This window comes from Eptesicus fuscus, chromosome 18 (genome assembly GCF_027574615.1).
Source record: "Eptesicus fuscus isolate TK198812 chromosome 18, DD_ASM_mEF_20220401, whole genome shotgun sequence".
NCBI classification, from domain to species: Eukaryota; Metazoa; Chordata; class Mammalia; order Chiroptera; family Vespertilionidae; genus Eptesicus; species Eptesicus fuscus.
In genome coordinates, this window is record NC_072490.1 from 18847769 (window position 1) to 18873601 (window position 25833).

The 25833-nt window shown below is 42.3% G+C and overlaps 2 protein-coding genes and 1 long non-coding RNA gene across 7 annotated transcripts in view; 1 reads left to right on the forward strand and 2 right to left on the reverse strand.

Moving 5' to 3' along the window:
• Positions 1-1875: 1875 nt before the first annotated feature.
• Positions 1876-25833, forward strand: part of NKIRAS1 (NFKB inhibitor interacting Ras like 1) — a 39200-nt gene continuing 15242 nt past the window's right edge. The window contains exon 1 of one of the 4 annotated variants that reach the window (XM_054729721.1): positions 1876-1893. The gene's annotated coding sequence lies outside the window, so the exon portion shown is untranslated. Of the gene's footprint in view, positions 1894-22357; positions 22375-22690; positions 22790-22977; positions 23063-25833 lie in introns of those variants that run through there. The other 3 variants (XM_054729722.1, XM_054729720.1, XM_028129977.2) reach the window with 3 other exon arrangements.
• Positions 12255-16047, reverse strand: LOC129152148 (uncharacterized). The gene is made up of 2 exons (XR_008558868.1): positions 15896-16047; positions 12255-12608 (listed from the first exon to the last, which is right to left on the reverse strand). It is a non-coding gene; the product is annotated as an uncharacterized LOC129152148 (long non-coding RNA).
• On the reverse strand, positions 19263-22797 carry RPL15 (ribosomal protein L15). Of its 2 annotated transcripts, none has more exons than XM_008153599.3 (4): positions 22702-22797; positions 21863-22044; positions 21248-21384; positions 19263-20677 (listed from the first exon to the last, which is right to left on the reverse strand). In XM_008153599.3, the coding sequence occupies exons 2-4, from the start codon at positions 22032-22034 to the stop codon at positions 20372-20374; spliced, it is 615 nt and encodes a 204-aa protein (XP_008151821.2). In that variant the 5' UTR covers positions 22035-22044; positions 22702-22797; the 3' UTR covers positions 19263-20371. The 2 variants fall into 2 exon arrangements, with proteins under 2 accessions (XP_008151821.2, XP_027985752.2); XM_028129951.2 differs by lacking the exon at positions 22702-22797 and adding an exon at positions 22589-22671.

Here is a 25833-nt window from a genome sequence, read left to right on the forward strand (position 1 = left end):
AAAATAATAACTCTGTTGAGTGAAGTGACTGTGTCTTCAAAAGTCACCTGTTAAAAAATGCAGATTTAGCCCTAAATGGTTTGGCTCAGTGGATAGAGCGTCGGCCTGTAGACTCAAGGGTCCCAGGTTCGATTCTGGTCAAGGGCATGTACCTTGGTTGCGGGCACATCCTCAGGAGGGGGTGTGGAGGAGGCAGCTGATCAATGTTTCTCTCTCATCGATGTTTCAAACTCTCTATCCCTCTCCCTTCTTCTCTGTAAAAAAATCAATAAATATATATATTTTTTTAAATGCAGATTTATTTTTTTATGGGAAAGCTACCTCACTAACCTTTATATTCCACTAACACCAGGGCCCTGGGAAACTGAACACAGGGCTGGTCAATCTAGTTGTGGATAAAGGAGGAAAGAACCTAAATATTAGAATCCTCTAATCCCAAGATCAAGCAAAATAAGCCAAGTGAGGCACTGCAGTATGAGGACCTGGATGAAGGAAAGGTATTGGGGTAGGAGGAGGAATAAAAAGATGGGTTTCCTTAAAGTTAAGGTCAATTGAAAACATTTAAGGTCATTCTTCATTTTAAAACGTTCTAATGAATATTTTAGTTCCTGATACCACAGTAACATTCCACTTAAATCTTACCTTCCCTATGCTCTAGATCAGCATTTCTCAAACGTTTCGATCTCAGAGCACCTTTATACTTTTAAAATAATTGAAGATCACACAGTGCTTTTTTTGTGGGCTTTAGGTATTGATATTTACCGATACCTATTAGAGAAATGTTTAAAACACAAGAATACACTGAGTCAGTGTGATAAATTAAGGTGTTGGCATTGATAAATGAGGGAAGCTAGTGGAGCTACATCTTCTACGTCTGTATGAGGTTATATTCCAGGGTTATAGGCCCATGTGACTAAGTGTAGAAGGCTAGTGGCTGCTGCTTTCCAGATTTTCTGCACCATGCCTCCAAGTGAGCAGGATTTGTGCCCTGCAAAATGTATGTAATATGACAGGATGTAATGTGGCAGGCTACTATTCTAAATACAAAAAATGCATGCATAAATTCATGCAAGAATTCTTTGCATTAATGCAAAGCTCACATTGCCTGGCCTAACCTCAGTTCTTTTTCCAACCTGGATGCATTTCTGCTCATAGACTCTAGGAGAAACCTGCTATTCTCATTAATTGGTTATGCTTATCACGAATAAATCTTTACTAATTTATAGATTTATCTATTTATAGATTTATCAAAATTCTAGAAAATGAATCTATTTTTTCGTTAGATCCTTATTTCTGTGTGGAGGAAAAACAAAATGTTCTAGTGATGGTAACAACAGGATGGTCACTTAAACCTCAGTCAAAATCCTGGACCATCTCATAGCTTCTAAATTCATATAAAAACTTATTCATCCTCCTCATGATGCAGTCCTATAAAAGAAAGTTGGGGGAGAAATTTCTTACCACTTATATCGGAAACATCAGACTGCATACTGATTTTTCATATGTCTGGATTCCAGTGTTTTAAAATAATGCTTTGGGAGATCGAAATACTTTACAATTTGTAACTAACATATTAGGCTTTGGGGCTAGTAAATCTTTTTTGTATGGGTCTTTTCTCGGTTTTAGATTTTATTCAGATGAAGCCAAGAGGCACATTGGTCTTTTACTACCTCTACTACCTCGCTGTTCAAAGTGTGGTCCTGGACCAGCAGCATTGCCATCAACGAGGCACCAGTGAGAATTGCCAGATCTCAAGCCCCACCCTGCACTTACTGAATCAGAATGTGCATGCTCACCAGGGCGCCAGGTGATTAGTGTGCACAGTGAAGTTTGAGAAGACCAGCTCCACTGTACCAAGGGGACGGAGGCTTTGCAGCAGGATTGTCTCTGGAGGTATGTAGTTGGCAACCTTCTGAAAGCCTCCCAATGACCCCTGCCTCCCAGTAATCACTCCCTTGTGTAATTCTTTCATTAGGTGTAAACTGAACCTATGAACTGCTTCTAAAAGTAGAATGTGGCAAAAGTGATGGGATGTCACTTCTGATATCTATATATATAAAAGCCTAAGTGACCGTTCAACCGGTAGCTATGATGCATACTGACCACCAGGGGGCAGACGCTCAATGCACAGGCATGGAAACACGGAACAGACTGCTGAATCTCAGAGGGAAGGGAGGAAGGGGGAGGGTGGGAAGAGATTAACCAAAGATCTGATATGCATACTAGAGGCCCGGTGCATGGATTTGTGCACCAATGGGGCTCCTTGGCCTGGCCTGCAAGGGATTGGGCTGAATCCATGCACTGGGCCTCCGACATCCCCCGAGGGGTCCCAGATTGCGAGAGGGCACAGGCCAGGCCAAGGGACCCCACCGGTGCATGAATCCATGCACCGGGCCTCTAGTTATGTATAAAAGACTGAGACGTATCTCACACTCTCTCTTTCTGGCTCTTCTCATCTCACAAGCAATGTGGTGAGCTGTTTTATGTGGCGACTCATGTGGTAAAGGCCTTTTGAACCAGCACTGAATACCTGGGGAATGCCTTCAAAATTCTCAGCTAAAAATACTTTACCCTGTCAAAACTCGGCCAAACCATCAGTCAAGTGCAAGGATAAAATAAAGATATTTTCAGATAGGTACATTTTCAAAAAATTCCCCTTCTGTACACCTTTTCTTAGAAATTTACTAAGGTGATATAACATAGATTAGGAGGCTAGAGGGAAGAGAATTGTGTGTGTGTGTGTGTGTGTGTGTGTGTGTGTGTGTGTGTGTGTTCCAGAATACCCATACATGTGAGAGGTATGAGAGGAAGGGATGTGTGTGACAGGAAAGTGTCTTCAATACTAGAAAGCCAATAGACAATGCCTAACATTTATGAATAAAAGAAACAGCATTTTAAGGATATCATTTAGAAATAAGAAGGAAATATTTTAAGCATTAAAGCTGGGGACTGAAGGATGGGGAAGGATAGGGAAGGTTACCATTGTTACTCATCATAAGCCTTGTAGTACTATTTGATTTCTTAAACTATGTGAACTTATTAGTTTGTTGAAAATTAAAAATTACTTTAAAGATAAAAACTGCCCTTAAACACCACAATTTTTCTAGATAATAAGTAGAGAATATGTACAGCTGAATCACAGCTGTTAGTAGGTATTTGAGTAGCTTTTTCACTGGTCTCATTTCTGGTCAAGATTGATGATGAAAATCAGCCTATCTCTCCTAAGTTAAAAAAAAATGAATCCTTTGGCCTTATAATCTCACTTCTGGGAATTTATCCTAACAAAATAAGCATAAATATGTAAAAAAATTTATGCAAAATGATATGTAGTGCTGTTTATATATTATTACAAAATTGGCATCTCCTTCACTGCCAACCAAAAGCGAACATGAGTAAATTCCCCTCAGCCTTTAAAAAGAAAATTGATGATGAGGTAATCATGTAAAAATGTCCATAATCTATTGTTAAGTGAAAAAATCAGTATGAAAATTTGCAAATAAAGTATTATTATAACTATTTTTTAATTCTATTAAAAATCCAAATCAACAGTAAAAACTATACTCTTTAAAATAAAATGTTTTGACCAATCAGTTCTTCAACCACTACACTTCCTTTCAAGAACTTATTTTTTCAAGTCTATTGGCCTTTTCAAGTTTTGCAGATTTTCAGTTTGCTGAGAATTTAGTTCTATTATTTTCGAATCAGCAACAAGTCTTATATTTAGTTTTAGCCATTCTAAGTTTTATTTTTACTGTAACATCAGTATACATTTGATTTTTAAGCCTGTTGGTTTCTGCTTTGTTTTTATTTAATTCATGGGGGGAAATGTGGTAAATTTCTCTCAGATATTTCAGAATTGGTACAAGTTTATGGTTGGGCTACTCCACGTTTTCCCCGCCCCCCACTTTGTACCAAGTACCAAGCTGCTGATAAAGTAAAGAGGTGAAGGTCAGGTCTAACAGCCCTAACTTCATAAAAGTCAAATAACTAGAGATGACAAAATCTATACCTCACTCAGCATTTTTAGACACATACTATGTACCAGGCACTATAGTAAACCCTGGGAATGAAAATATGCCAGTCTTTACCCTCAAGGAACTCCAGGGCTCTAATGAGGGAGGACCATTATATAGTCTTCACAATATGTTTGTTAATGACTAAATTGGATATATTTCATCTTTTGCTACAGGAGGTATTTAAGACTTTGCCAATAAGCAGATAATTATAATTCCCCATCATCTCTAACCACTTCCCTGATCCATATAGTGATTTTCTCCATCCTGACATCTAGCCTCCTAATTGGTCTCTCTGCCTCCAATCATGCCCCCCAACAATCCATTCTGAGTGATCTTTTAAAAATCCAAATCAATGCCCTAACTGGTTTGGCTCAGTGGATAGAGTGTCGGCCTGCAGACTCAAGGGTTCCAGGTTTGATTCCGGTCAAGGGCATGTACCTTGGTTGCGGGCACATATCCAGTAGGGGGTGTGCAGGAGGCAGCTGATTGATGTTTCTAACTCTATCCCTCTCCCTTCCTCTCTGTAAAAAATCAATCAAATATATTTAAAAAAATAAAAATCCAAATCAACAATAAAAAATATACTCTTTAAAATAAAAATAATAATTTTTTAAATAATATATATATATATTTTATTGATTTTTTACAGAGAGGAAGAGAGAGTGATAGAGAGTTAGAAACATCGATGAGAGAGAAACATCGATCAGCTGCCTCCTGCACACCCCCCACTGGGGATGTGCCCGCAACCAAGGTACATGCCCTTGACCGGAATCAAACCTGGGACCCTTGAGTCCACAGGCCGACGCTCTATCCACTGAGCCAAACCGGTTTCGGCAAAAATAATAATTTTAAAATATATTTTTATTGATTTCAGAGAGGGAGAGGGAGAGGGAGAGAGAGATAGAAACATGAATGATGAGAGAGGATCATTGATCGGCTGCCTCCTGCATGCCCCTGTCCCCACCAGGGATCAAGCCCACAACCTGGGCATGTGCCCTTGACCAGAATCGAACCTGAGACCCTTCAGTCCATAGGCTGAGCCAAACCAGCTAGGGCTAAAAATCATTTTTTTTAAATCCAAATGAAATTATGTTAACCTCTCTGCTTAAAACACCCCAATAGCTCTTCATTTCACATAAAATAAAATCCAATATCTTTCCCATGGCTTAGAGGGTCCCGCATGGTCTGGCTCCTATCTCTCTCCCCTCTCCCTGATTGTACTTCTGCTCAGCTTCACTGGACTCTTTTCCTTTCCTCCAGCTCCCCTATTCATTCCCAGCAAAGGGCCTTTACATTTGCTGTTCCTTCTGTCTGGAATGCTTTTCCCTCAGATCATCACATGGAGTCTCCTTCTCAGCCTCCATATTTAATCTCTGTTTCTTTCTGGAGACTTCCCTGATCCCTATTCAATGTTGCTCCACAATCCTTGTCATTATCTGAAATTATTTTATTCATTTACTTGTTTATTGTCTCTTCTACTAAAACTTGGGAAACATGGAAACAGGGGCCGCCCTATCCATCTGGTGTATTCCATTCATCTGACATACGCTTATTCCTCAATAAATATTTGTGGAAAGGATGAATAAATGAATGATGTGTGGAAAGAGTTATAATAGAGGAATGTAACAAATGTCATCAGTAAAGAGGTGACTTTTGATTGAACGATGACTAGAAATTCAGATTGTGGGGGCAGGCAGTTGAGAAGGAGGCCAAATAGGAGAATGGAGATGAAAGGAAGGAGGAAGAGATCCTGGAAGATAGAGTCTGTGCAAAGGGGTCTAAATTAGAAAGAAGGAACAGGTTTACTGAGCAAGGAGGAGATCAACATGGTTGAAATCTTAAGTTGTTTCATTACTGCCTGACAGTCATAGACACTGTGGTAAGCAGAATAATGCCCTCAAAATGTCCACACTCTGTGACTTGATTCACAGAACCCATAATAATCTTAGGTTACATGAGGAGGGAGAATTAAGGTTGCAGAAAGAATCAAGGTGGTTAATCACCTGACCTTAAAATAGATTATCTTGTATTATTCAGGTGGACCGATTGTAATCACCAGGGTCCTTTAAATGTGGACGAGGGGGTCAGAAAGTCAGTGTCAGCATGATGCAGGCTGAGAAAGACTACACCAGTCATTGCTGGCTTAGAAGATGGAACAGGGTCACGAGACAAGGAGAATGGGCAACCTCTAGAAACTGGAAAAGACAAGAAATGGATTTTCCCTTAGATACTCCAGAAAACAATGCAGTCCCTCTGATACCTAGAGTTTAGCCCCTCGAGACCCATTTTGGACTTCTGACTTCCAGAACTGTAACATAATAGATTTGTTTTACGTTGTGACACTAAATTTGTGGTAACTTGTTAGAGAAACAAATAAAGACACTAAAAAAAAAAAATCACTCAAGTAAAATGAGGAAAGAAAAGACAAAGCTCACAACTAGTTTGAGTTTATGGACTGGTGGATGGAAAAGGTTTGGTAAGCAGCAGAGAGGCTGGGTTTTAGTCTTAGAGTGCTGACTTCACACAGTTCATCTCTGTTTGCATAATATGTGAGAACAACTTGAAGAACTAAGATATCTTTAAGATCACCTTCAGGGTGTAAAGGGAAAGAATGGGTGAATGAAATTGTAGTAGGCCCACAATCACCACTGTTCACCTTGCTATTCTTTCAAGATTAAAAGATCATTTATTACATGAATCCCTTAAACCATAGGGATTTATAGATTTTTTAGATTTCTAAAAACTCTATTAGATAATAAGTCTAATGATATTCTCTGGATTTTTTTTTCCATAAGAGAGAAGAATGGGTGTTTTCATTTATTTTTTTAAAATTTATTGTTAAACGTATTACAGATATCCCCCCATTTTTCCCCATTGACCCCCTTCACATCCCCCACCCAGGCCTTCACCACACTATTGTCTGTGTCGTTGGGTTATACATCTATACCCCCTTCCCTCTGACATTCATCAGTCTGGATGCTTTCATTTAAAAGAGAGAGAAATAATCTCGGGGGAATGTTTTATTTTCTCAGGAAGATGGGCAAGCTGTGAATAATCACCATTGTGGTTAGCATTAATTCTTGCAGAGTTGGTCCTTATCAGTCAACCGAATCCCTTTCTTTTGCTTTATAAATTGAGCTAAAATAGTTCCTGCTGACCCGAGAGTGCTGGCCGCCTGCCCGGAAGTGCCACCCCTGCAGGCACTGTATAATGAAGCAATCCACAGGGCTGATCTCAGCATAAAGAAAAGTTCAAGCTGGGACTTAAATTTTTAACACATTTGCTGTATGAAAGCAAAATAGGCAGAGGAACTGCAATGGAATGACGTCATTCAAATATCTGAATTACCATTTAATCATTCAAAGAGCCAATATCACAAGAGACATGTCATTATGACAGCATCGCCTACAGCTGCCTAACATGCATGCCACTTCTTACTTTACACCCATGACAAAACATATGGATACAATTACTTTTGGTGTTTGGTTTTGGTTTATAGGAGTAGTTTGTTTGGGGGTGAGGAAAGGTGAGAAGACGTTTAGTTTTTCTTTGTAGAAAAAATGTTTCTGCACAGAAATGGAAGGAAGAAAGGAGCAAATAGCAAACACACAAAGACTTTGTCATTCTTTGAGCTAAATTTAGAAACCTCTCTTAAGCATTGTTAATATTTATAATATAAACATGTAAATTTTAAAAGGCCAAAAATTGTGTTCTCATAGAAATATTAGGCTGCTAATATTACACCATATTAACTGTTTTTGAAGTATTGCTTAGCAGAAAACAAAATTTTGTGGCATAAAATTAAAAATACTGTACTTTAAAAGTTCTAGTATCTGTGGTTATATATTCATAACTTTGGCATACAACTGGTAGCCCTTTTGCAAATTAAGGGCCTCTCCTAGGAAAAATGAAGAAGTAAAAACAGGGCAAAACATCTTGAACTAGGTGTTAGCAGCTGAACAGTAATTTTGTACATCATCTTTATATACATTTTTTAAATTGATAAGTATACAAATTTTAAAATGAATTTTCTAGCTTGCAAAAACATTTTTCATTAATGTTTTTTGCTAAACAACACAACTCTCTACCAGCTTATGGGTAAGTTCCCCTTAAACCTAATAAGGTCAGAAGAAAAGACCATCTTTGGATGGCATTAATGACATACTTTAGTGTAAAGCAGTGTTTCTCAACTTTTTTTTTCATCGTCCTCCACCTAGGGAAAAAATTAAATATCTTTTATGTTCTGTCTAATGGGGGAAATGAAGTACAGGCATACCTCCTTTTATTGTGCTTCGCTTTATTGAGTTTCACAATTCTGCATTTTTTACAAACTGAAGGCACCAGGTGGAACGGATTACCAGCAGAAGATTATGACTCACTTTTTTTGGGTCATATCTCCACAATATCTCCAAAGTATGCTTATACTAAGGAATACTGATTTTGTCTGGTGGGGTTGAGTGTTAGAAGGCCACAAACTATTGTAATAGCAGGGGGTTGTTCCTCAAGAATCATTTGTCAAGCCCTTGGGGGCAGTATTACCTACCCTTTTGAGAATGCATGGTATAAATAAGACCCCCAAAAAGGCAGAGAGTAGAGTAGGAGGAAGTAAGATATAGGAATTATTTAACTATAGGCACTTTCCCCCCAATCTTATATATAGTCTAGAGGCCCGATGCACGAAGATTCGTGCAAGAATGGGCCTTCCTTCCCCTGACTGCTGGCACCGCCTTTGCTCCAGCCAAAACCGCCTTTTCGTTCAGGCCCAGAGCCACCTTTCTGCCTTCCCACACTGCCCAGAGGCCCGGAGCAGTGTTGGGCTAATTTGCATACTCACTCTTGATTGGCTGGTGGGCGTCACGAAGGTATGGTCAATTTGCATCTTACTCTTTTCTTAGTATAGACAGGCTGATATATGTATAGAGTAGGATTTTCCACAGGCAGAGGGGTTAGGGGCAATCAGGCAGGCAGGCAGAGGCAGTTAGGGACAATCAGGCAGGCAGGCAGGTGAGCGGTTAGGAGCCAGTGGTCCCAGATTGCAAGAGGGATGTCCGACTGCCGGTTTAGGCCCGATCCCCAAGGGGTCCTGGCTTGGAGATGGTGCAGGCTGGGCTGAGGGAACCTCCCCCCATGCACAAATTTCATGCACTGGGCCACTAGTGTTATACATAATCTAAGACATGGTTTTTAGAGTTAACTTTTACTTTATTTTTAAATATGTTTTTATTGACTTCAGAGAGAGAAAGGGACAAAGAGAGAGAGAGAGAGAGAGAGAGAGAGAGAGAGAGACATCAATTATGAGAGAGAATCATCAATTGGCTTCCTGCATGCCCCACACTGGAGATCAAGCCTGCAACCTGGATATGTGTCCTGACCAGGAATCCAACTGTAACCTCCTGTTTCATAGGTCAATGCTCAATCTTGGAGCCACATTGGCTGGGCTAATTTTTATTTTAAATATTCCCTTAAAATGTGAAAATTGCCCAGGCAGTGTGGCTCCGTGGTGGAGCATTGACCTATGAACCAGGAGGTCATGCTTTGATTCCTGGTTAGGACATATACCCTGGTTGTGGGCTCAGTCCCCAGTGTGGAGCATGCAAGAGGCAGCCAATTAATGATTCTCTCTCATCATTGATGTTTCTCTCTCTCCCTCTCTCTCTTCCTCTCTGAAACCAATAAAAATATTTTTAAATAAATAAATAAATAAAATCTGAAACATTTAGACCCTGGATGGGTAGCTCAGGTAATTGGAGCATCATCCTGATGTGCCAGGGTTGAATATTCAGTCTCCAAGTTGGGGCACATACAAGAAGCAACCAATGAATGCATGGATGAATTGAGCGGCAAATAGATGTTTTTCTCTCTCTTTCTCTCCCCCCTCTCTCTAAAATCAATTTTTAAAAATGAAAAATTTAAAGCAATTTACTATTATTCTCTACAATTGATAAGCCAGTTGGTCAAACATATGTTTACTACTTATTAAAAATTAAAAGTGAATTAGGGTAGGCTTGTTAAGAATGCTCTTATTTTAAAATATGTAAGATTTTTTGGAACATTCTTTTTTTTTAAATATATTTTATTGATTTTTTACAGAGGGAAGGGAGAGGGATAGAGAATCAGAAACATTGATGAGAGAGAAACATTAATCAGCTGCCTCCTGCACACTCCCCACTGGGGATGTGCCCGCAATCAAGGTACATGCCCTTGACTGGAATTGAACCTGGGACCCTTGAGTCCGCAGGCCGACGCTCTAACCACTGAGCCAAACCGGTTAGGGCTTTTTTGGAACATTCTTGATCTAGAAATTACAATATTTAGATGACTATTAAAAAATTATTGTATATAAGGGAGACATGTAATTAAATAATTATGCCCCCACTAAAGGCACAAATGTATTTTGAAACACCTCATTTAAATATTTACCTAAAAACTGATTGTTTTAAGAACAATTCCAAAACATACATGGCTAGGTAATTCATGCAAACTTGTTCGCTGATTTTATTGTACTTGAAATGTTGGCAAAAAAAAAAAAAAAAGATTGATTGTGAAAATGTTTCTATATAAAACCTCAACTTGAGAGAAGATAATGAAATCGCTGTGATTTTGTGAGACAGAGGATGTCAGTGCTCAAGTCACATTCCTTCGGATCCTTTACTTCTTTTATATGGCCCACCTCAGCTTCTGTGGGTTTTTGTTTCTGTACCTGTGACCTGCCCTTGACCTACAGGTGCCACTTAGCATTCTAGTGCCTACGAGTTTACATTCTCCTAGGGTGGCCCTGACCCTATGGCTCACTGCTGCAAGCCCAGTTTCCTCGCATGAGTTGGGACAAAGGCCTAATTTACACTCCTGAGTTCCCCTGTGGGATCAGAAAAGAAAAAAAACAAAAACCTATAAGCCTCACCAAAACCGGTTTGGCTCAGTGAATAGAGCATCGGCCTGCAGACTGAAAGGTCCCAGGTTCAATTCCGGTCAAGGGCATGTACCTTGGTTGCAGGCACATCCCCAGTAGGGGGTATGCAGGAGGCAGCTGATCAATGTTTCTCTCTCATCGATGTTTCTAACTCTCTATCCCTCTCCCTTCCTCTCTGTAAAAAATCAATAAAAATATATTAAAAAAACAAAAACCTATAATCCTGAAATCACACTTCTACTTCTCTTCCCTTGTCATTTCTTGTGAGAGCACTTTTGTGATAAACCACTAGTACAGGAATCCCTGGTTTGGAGTTATGTATGGCATTATCTCAAATTACCACTTCTCTAGTGGAAAATATTAGCCTAAAATTTTTTTCTAGAGCAAGATGTAACAGAATTTATTTTTATGTAATAAGTCAAAGATGACATACATCTGAATTAAATACACTTAATTCACATCATTAGAAACTTAATGTTATCAATTCACTAAGGAATACTAGGGACTGAAGGGTTCATGAGCACTAATAGTATTCAGATAAGACTTTTATATTAGTGATATATAAACAGACAATCCAGACCTATGGTCTCCAGAAAAAGAGCTACTCGGGGTCCAGTTGAAAGACCAAATTATTGATTAAATGGTTGCTTAGGGAAGTGCAGAATTAGAGGAAAGGGAATCCGTTCTTATGAGAAATTTCACTCAAGCCATCATGACCGCTAATATATCCCTCTGTTCCACTGTAGCGATATTTCTCTTTAAGAAATCTGACCTAGACATCCAGTCTCTCAGAGCACTCCTTTTTCTCCAGATAGGACTGGAAAAATAGTGACAAGCTCTAGGTGTATTGTTTTACCTATTTTACAAATGAGAGATTTTAGACTTAAAGACTTGAAGCCACTTGCCCAACATGATTCCTACCAGGAAATGGGAGTGTAGGAGTCTGAACTTAAGCAATGTGACTCTAGCTAGTCTCCTTGCCTTTAACCACTCCCCTGCTAATGCATGGTACTCTCTCTCATGTTTTTAATGGAAGATACAGGCACAAGAGAGAGTTAGAAGCTTGCCTGAGGCATCAAAGTGAGTCCCAGAGAGTATTGCTTATCTTGTAAAACTAGATGATCTAGTTGGATACATGCCTAGTTCTTTCTTTCCTGTTACCTTTTGATTCTACTAAGTAATTTCTCCTGGACTCAGCTCCACGACAGAGTATTAAAGGGGTGTCAGTGGTGGCAGTGGTGACTATTAAGAGCCCTAGTAGGTGACGGGAGTCTTGAGCAGTCCAGCTGCCCAACCCCCCTTGGAGCCTGTTCCAAATTTACAAAACCTTGAGATGAACATTTTATTTTATTGCAAAAGGCAGTGGCTTTTCTAACAGTTGGTGACATTCATGAAGAGTAATGAGAGAAAGAGCACCATTTTGAAACAATGGTAATGCTGTTGTTCAAAGCATTTCAGAACTTCAGAAGTATTTTACAGATCACATAAAAACAGTTGATATTGTGGCCTGAGACATTAATTCCTACCGATACATTGTAGGATGGGTTACATTAGGAAAACTTTTCAGTTGACAGGAAGCCTCTCCAGTGGATGGTTTTATCTTTGGGGTTGGCACTTCCTGGTCACATCCCTAGGTTCTGTTAATGACCTTACTTTGGGGGTCTGAATTCTCTCCTCACTGACTGCAAGAGGAGCAAAGAACAAGAGTAGAGTGAGGATATAGAGGAGAAAATCTATGAGCTGTTATTATACCAACATGTCATACAAAAACTAAAAAAGAATGAACAAATTAGGGACTTCTAAATTGGGAGGGGTGGAGCATTTAAAATAGTTTCATTCTAATAAAAATACTAATGCTGGATGTTGTCAACAGCAATAGATTCTTTTTTTTTTTTTCCCCAACAATGGATTCTAACAGGACCCTTATCCATGGAATCTAACTGGGGGCCAATAAACAATTCTTTAATGTGCATGATCACTCTTGAATTTTCCTTTCTGATAAGTGCAACTTCCTAGCTTAGTTCCAACACCTGGAACCTGGATAGTATGTTTACAGTTTCATAGAAATCAGTTTAGTGATTAAATGACTGATAATTACATTACCCACTAAGTACTGTTTCTAAACTAATTAGGACTGCCAAATAATGAATCTCTTTTTAAATGACAATGAAAATTGCAAGCAAACCAGTTCAGATTTTCATAGCATACCAATTAAATTAGATGACTTACTCTAATTTGGGAGGGGGTGAGGTGATGCCCTTTATCAGGATTTGAGAGTGAGTTGCAAAGTGTGTGTTCCAGCGGCTTTATTAAATGTGAATGCTCTGATGATGAGTTTTAAAGGTACTGTCTAACTATGCCACCTTTGCAGCAGATTTTTAAAAGGAAACTTGATCAATGTTTCCTATTAAAAGTCTCTATTTTGTTTATTTTTCCTATATAAAAATAAGTTGAAAACTATACACATAGTGATGATGTTCACTGCAGCATTAGTAACAATAGCTAAAATCTATGAACAAGCTAAAGGTCCAGCCAACATTCCCAAGGCTGAACTGGGGGGTGATGACGGAGCTGTAGGGAGAGGGTTACTGGGTAAAAACTGTCAAAACGTAGCTTGTGGCTGCATGTCACCTCGCTATTGGTATGTCAGGCCAGCTCAATCCTTTCAGGACAAATCCAAAAAATTGTGCTTTTTTTCTCTCCAAATGATGAATATTTATAAAACTTACTTTAAGTATCCAACACTTTGGCAAAGGATGCAGGCCAAACAGAATCCAGTGGCAAACTAAAAGTCTTTTAAAACCAAAACCTTTATTCTTAGAAAAGATGTTGTAGCGTTTCTTTTATAGTTAGTAATATTGGGATAGAACTTTGGTCAAAAACCTCTAAAAACCTAGTATCAACCTGACAAAGGAAGTAGTAATTATACACCTTAAAAATCTGTAGCAACAAATACTATTCTGTTATGAAAGCTACAGATCAAACACACTTTGTGTGGAAAAAACAGACTTCAGATGACTATCTACTGGGAAATATCACAAAAATAGGAGAAAAGAGTGTCAGAGGTCTGAAGCTGCACTGTACTTCTGTGATGGTCGAAATATTTTCTGTGCTGTCCAATATGGTAGCCAAGGTGGCCATTTAGCACTTGAAATGTGGCTAGTGTGACTGAAGAACTGACTCTTTAATTATATTTAATTTAAATTTAGTGACAGGTGACTAGTGACGACCAGATTGGGTAGTGCAATTCTAAAGTATTTTTCAGTAAATATTTATGTGGTTTACAGGAAAGAAGCCATGTCACATAATGAAGTGATGGGAAAATTGGTTGCAGAGTTGTGAATAACCCTATTTTGCCAAATTAATCAACTCAGTAGGAGGGTTGCATTGTTTTTATAGAATCCTATATAATAAAAGCCTAATATGCAAATTGTCCTCTCGGGTGGTCATTCGACTGGGAGACGGGGAGTTCGACTGCTCTCTATGACATGCGCTGACCACCAGGGGGTGGCACGGAACATGGTGGGCATTGGCGATGTGGCGCTGGTGGCAGGTGGCAGTGGAGGCACTGTTGGCCCTGAAGGCCCCTACAAGAGCAGCGGGATAGTGGAGCAGATGAGTGGGCGGTGCCATGCCACGGTAGGTGCGAGCAGGGGCCTGATTGCCCTGCTGATTGCCCTGCAGATGGCAACCAGTGACGGCGGTGGGGGGGGGGGGGGGAGGGCGGGGCCACCACCCAACTGATCGCCTCACAGGTGGGATGGTGGAGGAGATGAGGGGTGGCACCAGGCCAAGATGGGGTGCCAGGTGAGGCTGCGGGGTTGCGAGGCTGGGGGCGCAAGTTGGGGCTGCAAGACTCGGGTTCAAGCTGGGGCCCAATCTCCACAGGCCACCCCGAGGGACTCCACCCATGCAAGAATTCGTGCACCGGGCCTCTAGTTTGAAAATAAAAGCTGACTAAAAGTCTCTTTTTATTATCATCATCTACACTAATAAAAGAGTAAGATGCAAATTGACAGTACCTTTGCGACGCCCACCAGCAAATCAGGAGTATGCAAATTAACCCAACAAAGATGTAGGGTTAATTTGCATATGCAGGCGCCGAGCGGTGACGGCGCAGGCGTTTCGCACCGCCCCAGCCGCTCCAGGCCTCTGGGCAGCTTGGGAAGGCGGGAAGGCAGCTCCGGGCCACAGCGAAGGCGGTGCCGGCAGCCAGGGGAAGGAAGGCCCATTCTTGCATGAATCTTTGTGCATCGGGCCTCTAGTATGCTAATTATGCTAAGCAATGTTCAGTAATAAACTTTTCCTCTTCGCCAGTGTGGACTGTACTGGTTCCTGCTCTCCCCTTAGTATAGCAGCTATTCTCTACAATCCCTCAAATGTGTACAAGGACAAAAGGAAATCAAATGGATTAGTATGTGTGGTAGGCATTAGAGCTTTTCACAAATATTGGTTCTCCCTCTTTCCAGGCACATGGTAAAATTTCACTTAAGTTCAAAGGGAAGTTCCCTACCCTTTGAACTTAAGTATACCCATGGGACTTGCTTCAGACAACCTTCTAAGCAGAAGCTATAAAAGGCCAGACATGCTGTACCATGCTTTTTGCCCTTTGCCATACTCGATAGCAGTTATTCCTGTAGCGTGGTTTCTGGAGTGACAACCATGACCAACTCAAATGAACATGTGGTATGTGCAAGAAACAAACCTTTATTATTCTATGAGATTTGAGGGTTGTTATTGTAGGATCTAGTCCAAGCATGTCAAATTCAAATGTTAACATGGGCCAAATAAATGAGGCATGCAGCTTGCGGGCCGCGAGTTTGACATGCTTGATCTAGTCTGCCTGACATACAATATATCTTCTAATTTTCCTTAGGAATTTAAGAACTTAGAAATGGAATCAGAGCTTAGAATTGAAAGTATATAATGAACAGTTGAAATTTCAAGAACTTAATCTACATGAATTTACCTTTAAGAACCTTGAGAGCAGCCAAAACCGGTTTGGCTCAGTGGATAGAGCGTCGGCCTGCAGACTGAAAGGTCCCAGGTTCGATTCCGGTCAAAGGCATGTACCTTGGTTGCGGGCACATCCCCGGTAGGGGTTGTGCAAGAGGCAGCTGATCGGTGTCTCTCTCATCGATGTTTCTAACTCTTTATCCCTCTCTCTTCCTCTCTGTAAAAAATCAATAAAATATATTAAAAAAAAAAAAAAGAACCTTGAGAGCAGAGAAATGATGAAGCATAGCAGCAATCATCTAGTAGCCACCCTCCAATTCATTTAATATGGTATTAAGAATATATGGATTCTGATAGAAAAATGGACAAAGGAATATAATGGAAGGTCACTGTAAAGCAAACATAAGACTCTTAAATATATAACTGATGCTCAACTTCACTTATTGAATTAGGCAGGGCTAAACTAAACAATCTATACTAATAAAAAGGTAATATGCTAATTAGACCGGACATCTTCCTGACATCCTTCCAGACAAAGCCACGGTGGCAGGGGCTGAGGCAGAGGCGGTTAGGGGCAATCCGGCTGGCAGTGGAGGGCAGTTAGGGGGCGATCAGGCCACCAGGGGAGGGCAGTTAGGGGGCGATCAGGCTGGCAGGCAGAGGCAGTTAGGGGGTGATCAGGCCGGCAGGCAGAGGCGGTTAGGGCCAATCAGGCCGGCAGGGGAGCAGTTAGGGGCATCAGGCCGGTAGGGGAGGGCAGTTAGGGGGCAATCAGGCCACCAGGGGAGGGCAGTTAGGGGGTGATCAGGCTGGCAGGCAGAGGCGGTTAGGGGTAATCAGGCAGGCAGGCAGGCGAATGGTTAGGAGCCAGTGGTCCCGGATTGCGAGAGGGCTGTCTGTCTGCTGGTTTGGGATCGGGCCTAAACTGGCAGTCGGACATCCCCCGAGGGGGTCCTGGATTGGAGAGAGTGCAGACCAGGCTGAGGAACATACAATATACAAATTCATGCACCGGGCCTCTGGTCCTATATAATAAAAGGCTAATATGCAAATTGACCAAACGGCAAAATGACCAGTCGCTATGACGTGCACTGACCACCAGGGGGCACACGTTCAACGCAGGAACTCCCACACGAGTGCCGCTCAGCCAGAAGCTGGGCTCATGACTGGCGAGTGCAGTGGCAGTGGTGGGAAGCAGGCCTAAGCCGGCAGTTGGACATCCCCCGAGGGCTTCTGGACTGCAGGAGGGCGCAGGCTGGGCTGAGACCCCCCCCCGCCCCCGAGTGCATGAATTGCATGCACCGGGCCTCTAGTGCTGTTACAAGAATGAACACAGCTAATACAGTAGCTTAACACAATAAAGTCTATTTCTGACTTGCACAACCTGATAGGGGTTGATAGCTTTCTTCCATCTTGTAGTTACACTATTTGAAGCACTGGCTCCCATTGGCATACTCTTGACTGTCTTGGAGGGAAGTAATATGTCACTTTTGCTCCCCTTCTATAGGCAAGAATAAATCATTAAGATCCCTACCTAAATGTATTTAAGGTTACCAGGAAAACATTGTTTAGTTGTATGTCCAGGAAAAATAAAAGCTATGGTGTACACATAGCTTTGCCTCTGTCACATTCAGAAGTGCAAAAATAAAACTAGGGCCCTAACCAGTTTGGCTCAGTGGATAGAGCGTTGACCTGTGGACTCAAGGGTCCCAGGTTCGATTCTGATCAAGGGCATGTACCTTGGATGTGGGCACATCCCCAGTAGGGAGTGTGCTGAAGGCAGCTGAATTGATGTTTCTCATAGATGTTTCTAACTCTCTCTCTCTCCCTTACTCTCTGTAAAAAAAAATCAATAAAATATATTTTAAAAATAAATAAAACTAGGTAATTAGTTTGAATGGAGATTGAACCTGCAACCATGGTATATTGGGATAACACTCTAACCGAGTTATCCAGCGAGGGCCTGAAAAAAAATCTTACATGTTCATCAGCAGGGGCCACATTCAACAAATTATGGTACATCCATATTGGTGGAATACCCTAGTCATGAGGAAGCTCTTTAATAAGATTGGATATATAACTATGTGAAAGAAATCAATAATGTGTGGGATATCCAATTTGGGTAAATAAAAGAATACTTTAAAAAATTGATAACATTGCCTTCAGAAGGGGACCTTGGAGACAGGGAGACTTTCACTGTAGAATCTATTGTAAGTTTTTAATTTTTAGCCATGTCCGTGTATTACCTAACCAAAATTTAAACTGTTTATACAGTGGATATGAATCCAGAATGCCACTGCATGGCCTGAGCAAGTTGCTTCATCTTGTTTGCTTATTGGCAAAGGGGGTTTAAATTACCTACATCTTGTTGGAGACCAGTTGCTCTATTTCTAAAGAAAATTGTGATAATCACTTTGGTTATATTTGAATCACGTGGTGATCTAGAAATATGAAAACAGAACAGCTTGTGGGGCTGTCAGAAAAAGCCTCTAGGGTGACCTTAATACTTGGGTTTTCCCCATCCTAGAGGCATTAGGTACTTGTTGTATGGAGAGAAAACTGTAGGGTCACAAGGACAGAAGCAAGCCACTCTTGGAGACATTCCCTCCCGTTCCCCAATTAGTATCCTACATAGTTAGAAAAGACTGAAATGGTATTTTTCTGATTCATGCAAGGACCAAAGAACCGAGAGAAAAACTCGACTAAGTACTACAGACTTCATTTTCCTACATATTGCTGACTTCCTGCCATCATGTTTTGATACCTTTTTGCAGGTTGGGATATTTCGTTTGCTCTAAAGCACATTGATATTTAGATGACAAAAGATAACAGAAGGTCCATTTGTTTTAGTTTAACAGACATTTATTCCTTTAGTTGAACAACCTCTATACACAAAATAGATGGTTTGAGATTTGAATGGAAAGGAATTTAGGTCTTAAGAGGTTTTATGAATTTGCTACATGTTTTCTGGAAATCATTTAACCAAGCCTTCTAAGACCCATGAAGAAAATAAGAAAAATTGGTTAAAAAAGGAAACCAGCAATTAGGATTTTAGAAGCAAACTACCTATTAAGTCAGCAAACCCAGAATTGGAAATTCGATCCAACTCCTCTTCTATATTTTCTACATTCTCAAATTCACTCTGGGAAGTAGAAGCCTAGTCTATTGTAAGACAAGAGGCAAACAGAATGTGGTGGTATGCTTTAACATTACAGTGGGCACAATTGAAGACCTGGAAAGTTTGTGGAATGGTAAGGATTTTGAGGGTAGTTTGCACAAGGATGAGAAAAATAATTATAGACAATGCCCAAGGTTAGAATGGAAACCTTAAACTTGACACCAATACATAACTATTCTCAGTAACATTATAGGAATAATGGATATAGTGGGTTGGCCCAAGATGACTTATGGACTAAGCAAAGTACCCTTAAATAAAGTCAATTGTATTTCCCTCCCTCCGTAAGGTGGCTAACGGGTTCATAATAGTTATAACACAACATACCTTAAAGTTAATTCTCTTCTCATTTGTTCAATTTCCATCAGTTTCAATACACACCAACGTAATTACTATTACTACTTTGCATGAAATTCAGTCATGGGATTGAATCAGGGCTTCTAGCTTTTGATGTGAAAGTGAGTGGTACTATGGAGACCAAGCCAGTTTTGTTTAGGTAAACTAGGATGTTTAATTTTAAGAGAACCCTCTTTCAATAGGATCATTCAATTCTTCTAAAAAATGGTGGCATTCTTTTAAACTTTTCTTCTTTCAGAAGCAGCGGTTTACTGGGTTAATCTAAAAAATGTGAACCCCCTACTTAACTTTCATTTTTCTGCACAGGACCATGAGAATGGATTAGGTTATCTTTCACATTTCCAAGCAAAATTCAAACAGCCCCTTGAGAGTAAACAAGCAGAGCATTGCATTACCCTAATAAAGCTGTAGGTTTCATCACATGCACCAACAAATCTACTGGCTAGTTTTGCACTCTCACAGAATTTTACACCTATACCGAACACTGACATATGAAACTCCCTAATATAAAGCAGCGATTTTCAATCAGTATACTGTGGCACACTGGTGGGACACAATTTTTAAAACATGCAGTACCTGACTAGTCAGGGGGACTGACCTCTAGCCCCCTTAGATTGTCAAGTTAAAAAAGAATGGATCAAAATACCTATTTTTGGTCAGATTGGCAAAACATTACTTTTTGGTGTGCTGCAGAATTTTAGTAATTAGTTCATGTGTGCCATGAGATGAAAAAGGTTGAAAATCGCTGACATAAAGCCAAAAGCGTCTATCTTATGAGTAACGCGACACACCACCATTTATAGTGTTCAAACATTATTGCACTTTAACTTTTATAATGTGACAATGCATTCATAAGACATTCTGCAGACTAGTTTTAACAAATTAAAGAACACTTTTAAGCAGACATGACTGTCCTAAATTGTTTATTAGGTAAGAATTTTACAAACATTACTTATATTAGCGGTAACAGTGGAGCTGGAGAGTATTGCGCCTTCTACAAGCTGCACGGCGAGAACCACCAATAGTGTGGTGGAACTTGTGGCCCTTCCCAAGGCCACGGCTCTTGCGGCCCGCAGATGTCAGCCCTCGCATCTCCCTGTGCTTGTGGACTGGTTTGGTGATCCATTGAGTGTCAGGATTTCTTCTGATAGCTTTATGGAATGGATCAATGAGGATAACCTCAAAGAATTTGTACGTGGAATCTTCACCAACCCAGTAAGAATTCAGGACTCTCAGAGCCCCACAGTGGCGTCCAGCTCGCTCCTAGAAGAGGAAAAAAGGTCAGCCTCCCTCATTTCCCTAGTAGCAAGTTCGGAACCAGAAATTCTCTTTAGTTCACCACTAGACAGACTATGGTACATAACCGTAAGTATGAAAAGGTAAACTTACTATTCCCTATTAGCCCCTATCTAATGAATGGGGTTTGTGAATGCCTCTAAGGAATGAATAAGAATATCTGGCTAACAAAATTTAGGATTCTGGAACTTACCTTTTTTCTAATGCAATAGAGGAGGGGGATCAGCAAATTTCTTACAAAAACCTTAACATTTAGCATATTTTAGGCACTGCAGGCCACAATGGTCTCTTTTGCATAGCTTTGCCTTTTTACTGTCCTTGAAAGGCTTAGATTCCAAGGTTCACACTAATCATAAAACACTTTCTGACAAATATGAGCAAAGACAAGTTAATGACAGACTTATAAAACTCACAAACCCCATCTAAACACAAAGGGCTCACCTAGGCATAAGTTAGCTATCAGAAAAGTTGCACAAATCTGTCTACATCACCTCCAGGAGGTAACCCAATACAAATGCTTCTCAAAAAACCACTTACTTCGGCAACAGACTGAAGACTTCGAGCAAACTTCAGCTGGTTAACGCCGTGATGGACAGGCTTGCCGTAGGTGGCACCCTTAGGAACAGGGCGTTTGCGGCCACCACGGCGAACACGAATCCGATAGATGACATAACCTATAAACAAAAATTAGGGTGATTTTTATAAAAACCATAGAGTGCAAGACTCAATGACAGGTCACTTTTGCTCCTACATCAAACACATTCAGACCATAAGTCAAATACTACAGACCTAGTGATGGTAAAACTAACACCAGTTTTGAGGTTCACTTTTAAAAAACACAAAACAGTTATTTTTCAAATCCTTTGTTAACCACACAGAGATAAGAGATTAACTTCTCATTCTCACTCTACACTGTTACTTGGCTTTCGTCCAGACTCGTGCAAATTTGTAATCTACAAACACACTTGCTAGAGCAGCTAAACATCTATTTACTGGTCAACAACTTCCATGTGTTGACAGCTGAAGACAGTCGCTGCCAAAGAACTACGTGAAGGAAGACATGGGGGCAATAGCTGCTCTTCCTGCTCACCCTTCTCTAGCTTTTCCCGGGGAATACAATTTTATCCAAGCATCCAGGCACAGACCACTCACCTTGCTTGGCCTTGTAGCCCAGCCTGCGCGCTTTGTCGGGCCGGGTGGGGCGGGGGGCCCTGTGGAGCGCAGAGAGCTGGCGGTACTGCCAGCAGCGCACCCGGAGGAGAAAGCGCATTACATCGGACTGCTTCTTCCTCCATAGCTCCTGGATGTACTTGTAAGCGCCCATCTTGGTTTACCTTTGAGAGAACACCGGGTATTGAAGACTGCGTACGTCCATCTTAGTTCCCCAACCAGCCACAAGGCATCCACTGAGGATGAAAATGGCTCTGCACGAACTGCAGTGCAAAGCTAGCCTAACCCCCACCTCTGCGACCCCAGAGAGGGCAACGCCGCAAGGCCCTCGGCGCATTGCTTTTTTTTTTTTTTCCTTCCCCCTGCACGAATGAATGGCGCCAGACATAGGCCCTGAAGGGGCGGATCACTGCGGCAGGCGGCATCCCCAAGGGCCCGGCCCCGTCTGCAGAGACCTCGCCGACAATACAGGGGAATGTTGCCGCCGCCAAAAGGTTAACTCCCCAGGAAAAAGCATTGACTCTACCCAACCGACCGACTCGCTTCAGGAAGCCCTGGCCCTGCTTCCTATTCCTCTGCCCCACGCCTCCCTTTCCTTCACGCTCTGGGCCCAGCTCGAATTCGCGCCGCCATCACACCATCCCTCCCAGCCCGCTCCGGCGGCAGCCTCTCCATAACCCCGTTGCCCCGCATCCTAATCAAACTCACGCCGCACAGGAGGCGGGAGGAGCTCTGAGGACGCACGGTCCCCGAGCCTGGATGGCCCGGGCAGAGGGAGATGAGCGGCGGATGAAATAGCGTATATCTCCAACACGGCTTACCTGATGGCTGCGGCCAGACGGAAAGGAAGAGCCTCTCTCCCACAATCCTCTTTGGGCTCCTCCCCCCACTTCAGCGAAACTCTTTCCGGTAGAAAGCTGCGGCCTCCCAGAGCCTCATGGGACATGTAGTTCCGGCAGAGCGCCTGGTGGGCGGAGTTCCGCCGGGATGGGGCGCAGTCTTCCCCATTGTCCCGCCCCTGCTCCTCCAGGCGACAGACCTTGCGGAGGCAGCGGCGGGCGTTCCAGACCCGCTGTCGGGGGGTGGAGAAGGCGAGTTGGGGGCGGGGCTCCAGTAGCTGAAACTTGCCGGGGAGCCGGGCTGCGAACGCGCCGCCATCCTCTGGGTCTGCGGAGGGTACAGGTCTGTGTCATTTTGGTGTGCCGGTTCGTCGCTTCCCGCACCGCAGGCTCCTCGTTCGAGGTGTCGCTGCGGGCAACGCTGTCACCTTTCTGCCCCAGGACGGGCGCGGAGGTCCGGGGCCCCGAGGTGCTCGGACGGACCCCCGGACGCTGCACCAGCCGCCAATGGTCGCTCCTGGTCCAGGGGCTTCGCGGGTCGGGGGGGCCCGCGGGCCAATTGGGCTTTAGCCCCCGCAGGGCCAGTGACGGGGGGTTTTGCCCCGAAATGGGTCCGGGGGAGGGAGAGTGCTTTTCCATCCCCGTGTCTTCCCTGCGTGAGGATTTGGTTCCAGTATTGCTACGTCAGAACCACAATTTTTTTTTTTTAGAAAAACGCAGTATTTATTTGCCAAGACCTGGTTGGCAGGTGCGCGTGTTTAGGGAAGAAGAAATGCTGAGAAAATGCTGGCTGTTTGTGCTGCGTTCTTTATTAAAAACAATGGTTTACCGACTTTTTTTTTTTTTTTTTTTTTTAGCGTCTCCAGAGTATTTTCACTTTGAATACAATGGTGTGGTTTAATTCTACAAGTTCTAAGTTTAAATGTGGCCAACATTTAAGAGAATCATATTTACCTTCTAAATCATTAGAGGTTTTGGTTATTTCGCTCCTATTTCCTATTTTACTTTTTTTTTTTTAAAGTCAGGTTTACCATTCATTGTAAGAGTCCTCACATAGTTCACTGATTCGATTAACAGATATTTATGAAGTGCCTGACATGTGCCAGGCAGGGTCCCCCTTGCTGCAGACGCAGCCGTGGTCAGGACAGCTGGACCAGCTTTCTTGGAAACGGGCACTAAGCATAGTGTAGATGCAATATTGGATGGTAAGTGCTGAAGGCAATCGGTGAGGGATGTCAGAGATGGGGAGTGTTGAGGTGGCAGTTTTGGGTGGAGTGTTCACGGTGAGTGTTTGAGGAGTAGGTTTGGAGAGAAGACCTGGAAGACGAGAGTGGAGATGTGGGGACCGCTTTCCGTCCGAGGGACCAGCGCCCAGGCTGGAGCCATGTGCCTGGATTAACACCGGAGCAGAAGGAGGCAGTGTGGCTGCAACCAGCCACACAGGGGACTAGGAGATGAGAGACAGGTGAAGGTGATGAGGACATTGGGTTTCCAACCGGCATGAGATTGGCAACCACTGGAAGATGTTGAGCAGAAGGATAACTTTATGTGGCTTCCATATTTTTTTTTAGGAACCAAAAATTAAACATATTTATTGAGGGCCACGAGATGCAAGCGATATAAAAATCAAAAGCTTATTTGGGCCCAGCCCGTGTGGCTAAGGTGGAGGATCGGACCTATGAACCAGGAGGTCACGGCTCAATTCCAGTCCGGGCACATGCCTGGGTTGTGGGCTCCATCTCCAGTGTGGGGTGTGCAGGAGGCAGCTGATCAATGATTCTCTCTCATCATTGATGTTTCTCCCTCTCTCCCCCTCTCTCTTCCTCTCTCAAGTCAATTAATATATATGTGTGTGTGTGTATACATGTATATGTATATATATATATACATACATGTATACACACACACATACATACACACACATACATATATTAAAAAGCTTGTTTGGCTTTAATTGGTTTTTCTCTCTCTTGTCAAATGGGGGTAGCTTTCACATTTTTAAAGGATCATTTTTGGATCGTAGTTTTGAGGCTAAAGGCAAAGGGGAAAGTGGAAGCAGACTAATGAGGAGGTTGTATTAGTTTCCTGTTGCTGCTGTAACAAATTATGGCAAATTTACTGGCTTGAAACAACACAAATTTATTGTCATATTATTCTGTAGGTCAGAAATCTCATTAGACTAAAATCAAGTTGTTAGTAGGGCCTATGTTCCTCTTAGAGGCATGAGGGGGAAATCCATTTCCTTGCCTTTTCCAGCTTCCAGAGGCCACTGGTATTCTTGGTTCCTGACCCCTTTCTTCATTATCAAAGACTAGAGGCCTGGTGCACAGGATTTGTGCACTGGTGGGGGCGTGGCCTGTGGGGATCAGCCCGCTGTGGGAGCGCCGCTCATCCTGGTCAGCCGAGCGGCTGTGGACCTGCCCTCTGAGTGGCTGCTCCCTCTGTGGGAGCGCTGCTCATCCTGGTCACTGTGGGATTGCACTGACTACCAGGGGGCAGCTCCTGCATTGAGTATCTGCCCCCTGGTGGTCAGTGCACATCATAGCGACTGGTCGACTGGTCATTCCACCATTCAGTCGCTGGGCTTTTATTATATAGGATTAGCAGTACAGTATCTTCAAATCACCATGTCTCCCTTTCTGACACTCTTGGCTCCCTCTCTTATAAAGACAGTTGTGCTTACATTGGGTCCACCCAGGTAATCCAGGATGATCTCCCCACCGCGGTGGTCTTAGTTTAATCAGAGATGCAGAATACTGTTTTCTTTTATCAAGTAAATACTCCCAGGTTTGGGGGTTTATGACATGAATGTCTTTAAGACCACGTAAGGGAAGTTGGTCCCTCAGACCCCTTCGTTAGTGATGGGAAGTGGTAAATGGTTCAGCCTGGATGTTTCAACCTCGTAGAGGATTTACTGATGGATCAGATGTGGGGTGTGAGAAAATGAGTCAAGGCTGATGACTGCAGACAGAGTTGGATGAATCATTTGGAAAGGAGAGTCTGGCGTTGTGAATAACCACTGCCAATTTCTTAATTAGTTTTTGCAGTTTTTAATTTGCAGTTTCTCTGTTAGTTTTGCAAAATTTGGATTGGTATTTCCAATTGATTTTGAGA

Excerpts from the sequence above, each read along its gene's own strand:
- RPL15 (XM_008153599.3), bottom strand. The coding sequence starts at position 22,034 with ATGGGCGCTTACAAGTACATCCAGGAGCTATGGAGGAAGAAGCAGTCC. Across the intron at positions 21,385-21,862 it reads GGGCTACAAGGCCAAGCAAG|GTTATGTCATCTATCGGATT; the intron begins GTGAGTGGTCTG and ends TTTTGTTTATAG. Across the intron at positions 20,678-21,247 it reads GTCTTCAGTCTGTTGCCGAA|GAGCGAGCTGGACGCCACTG; the intron begins GTAAGTGGTTTT and ends TTCCTCTTCTAG.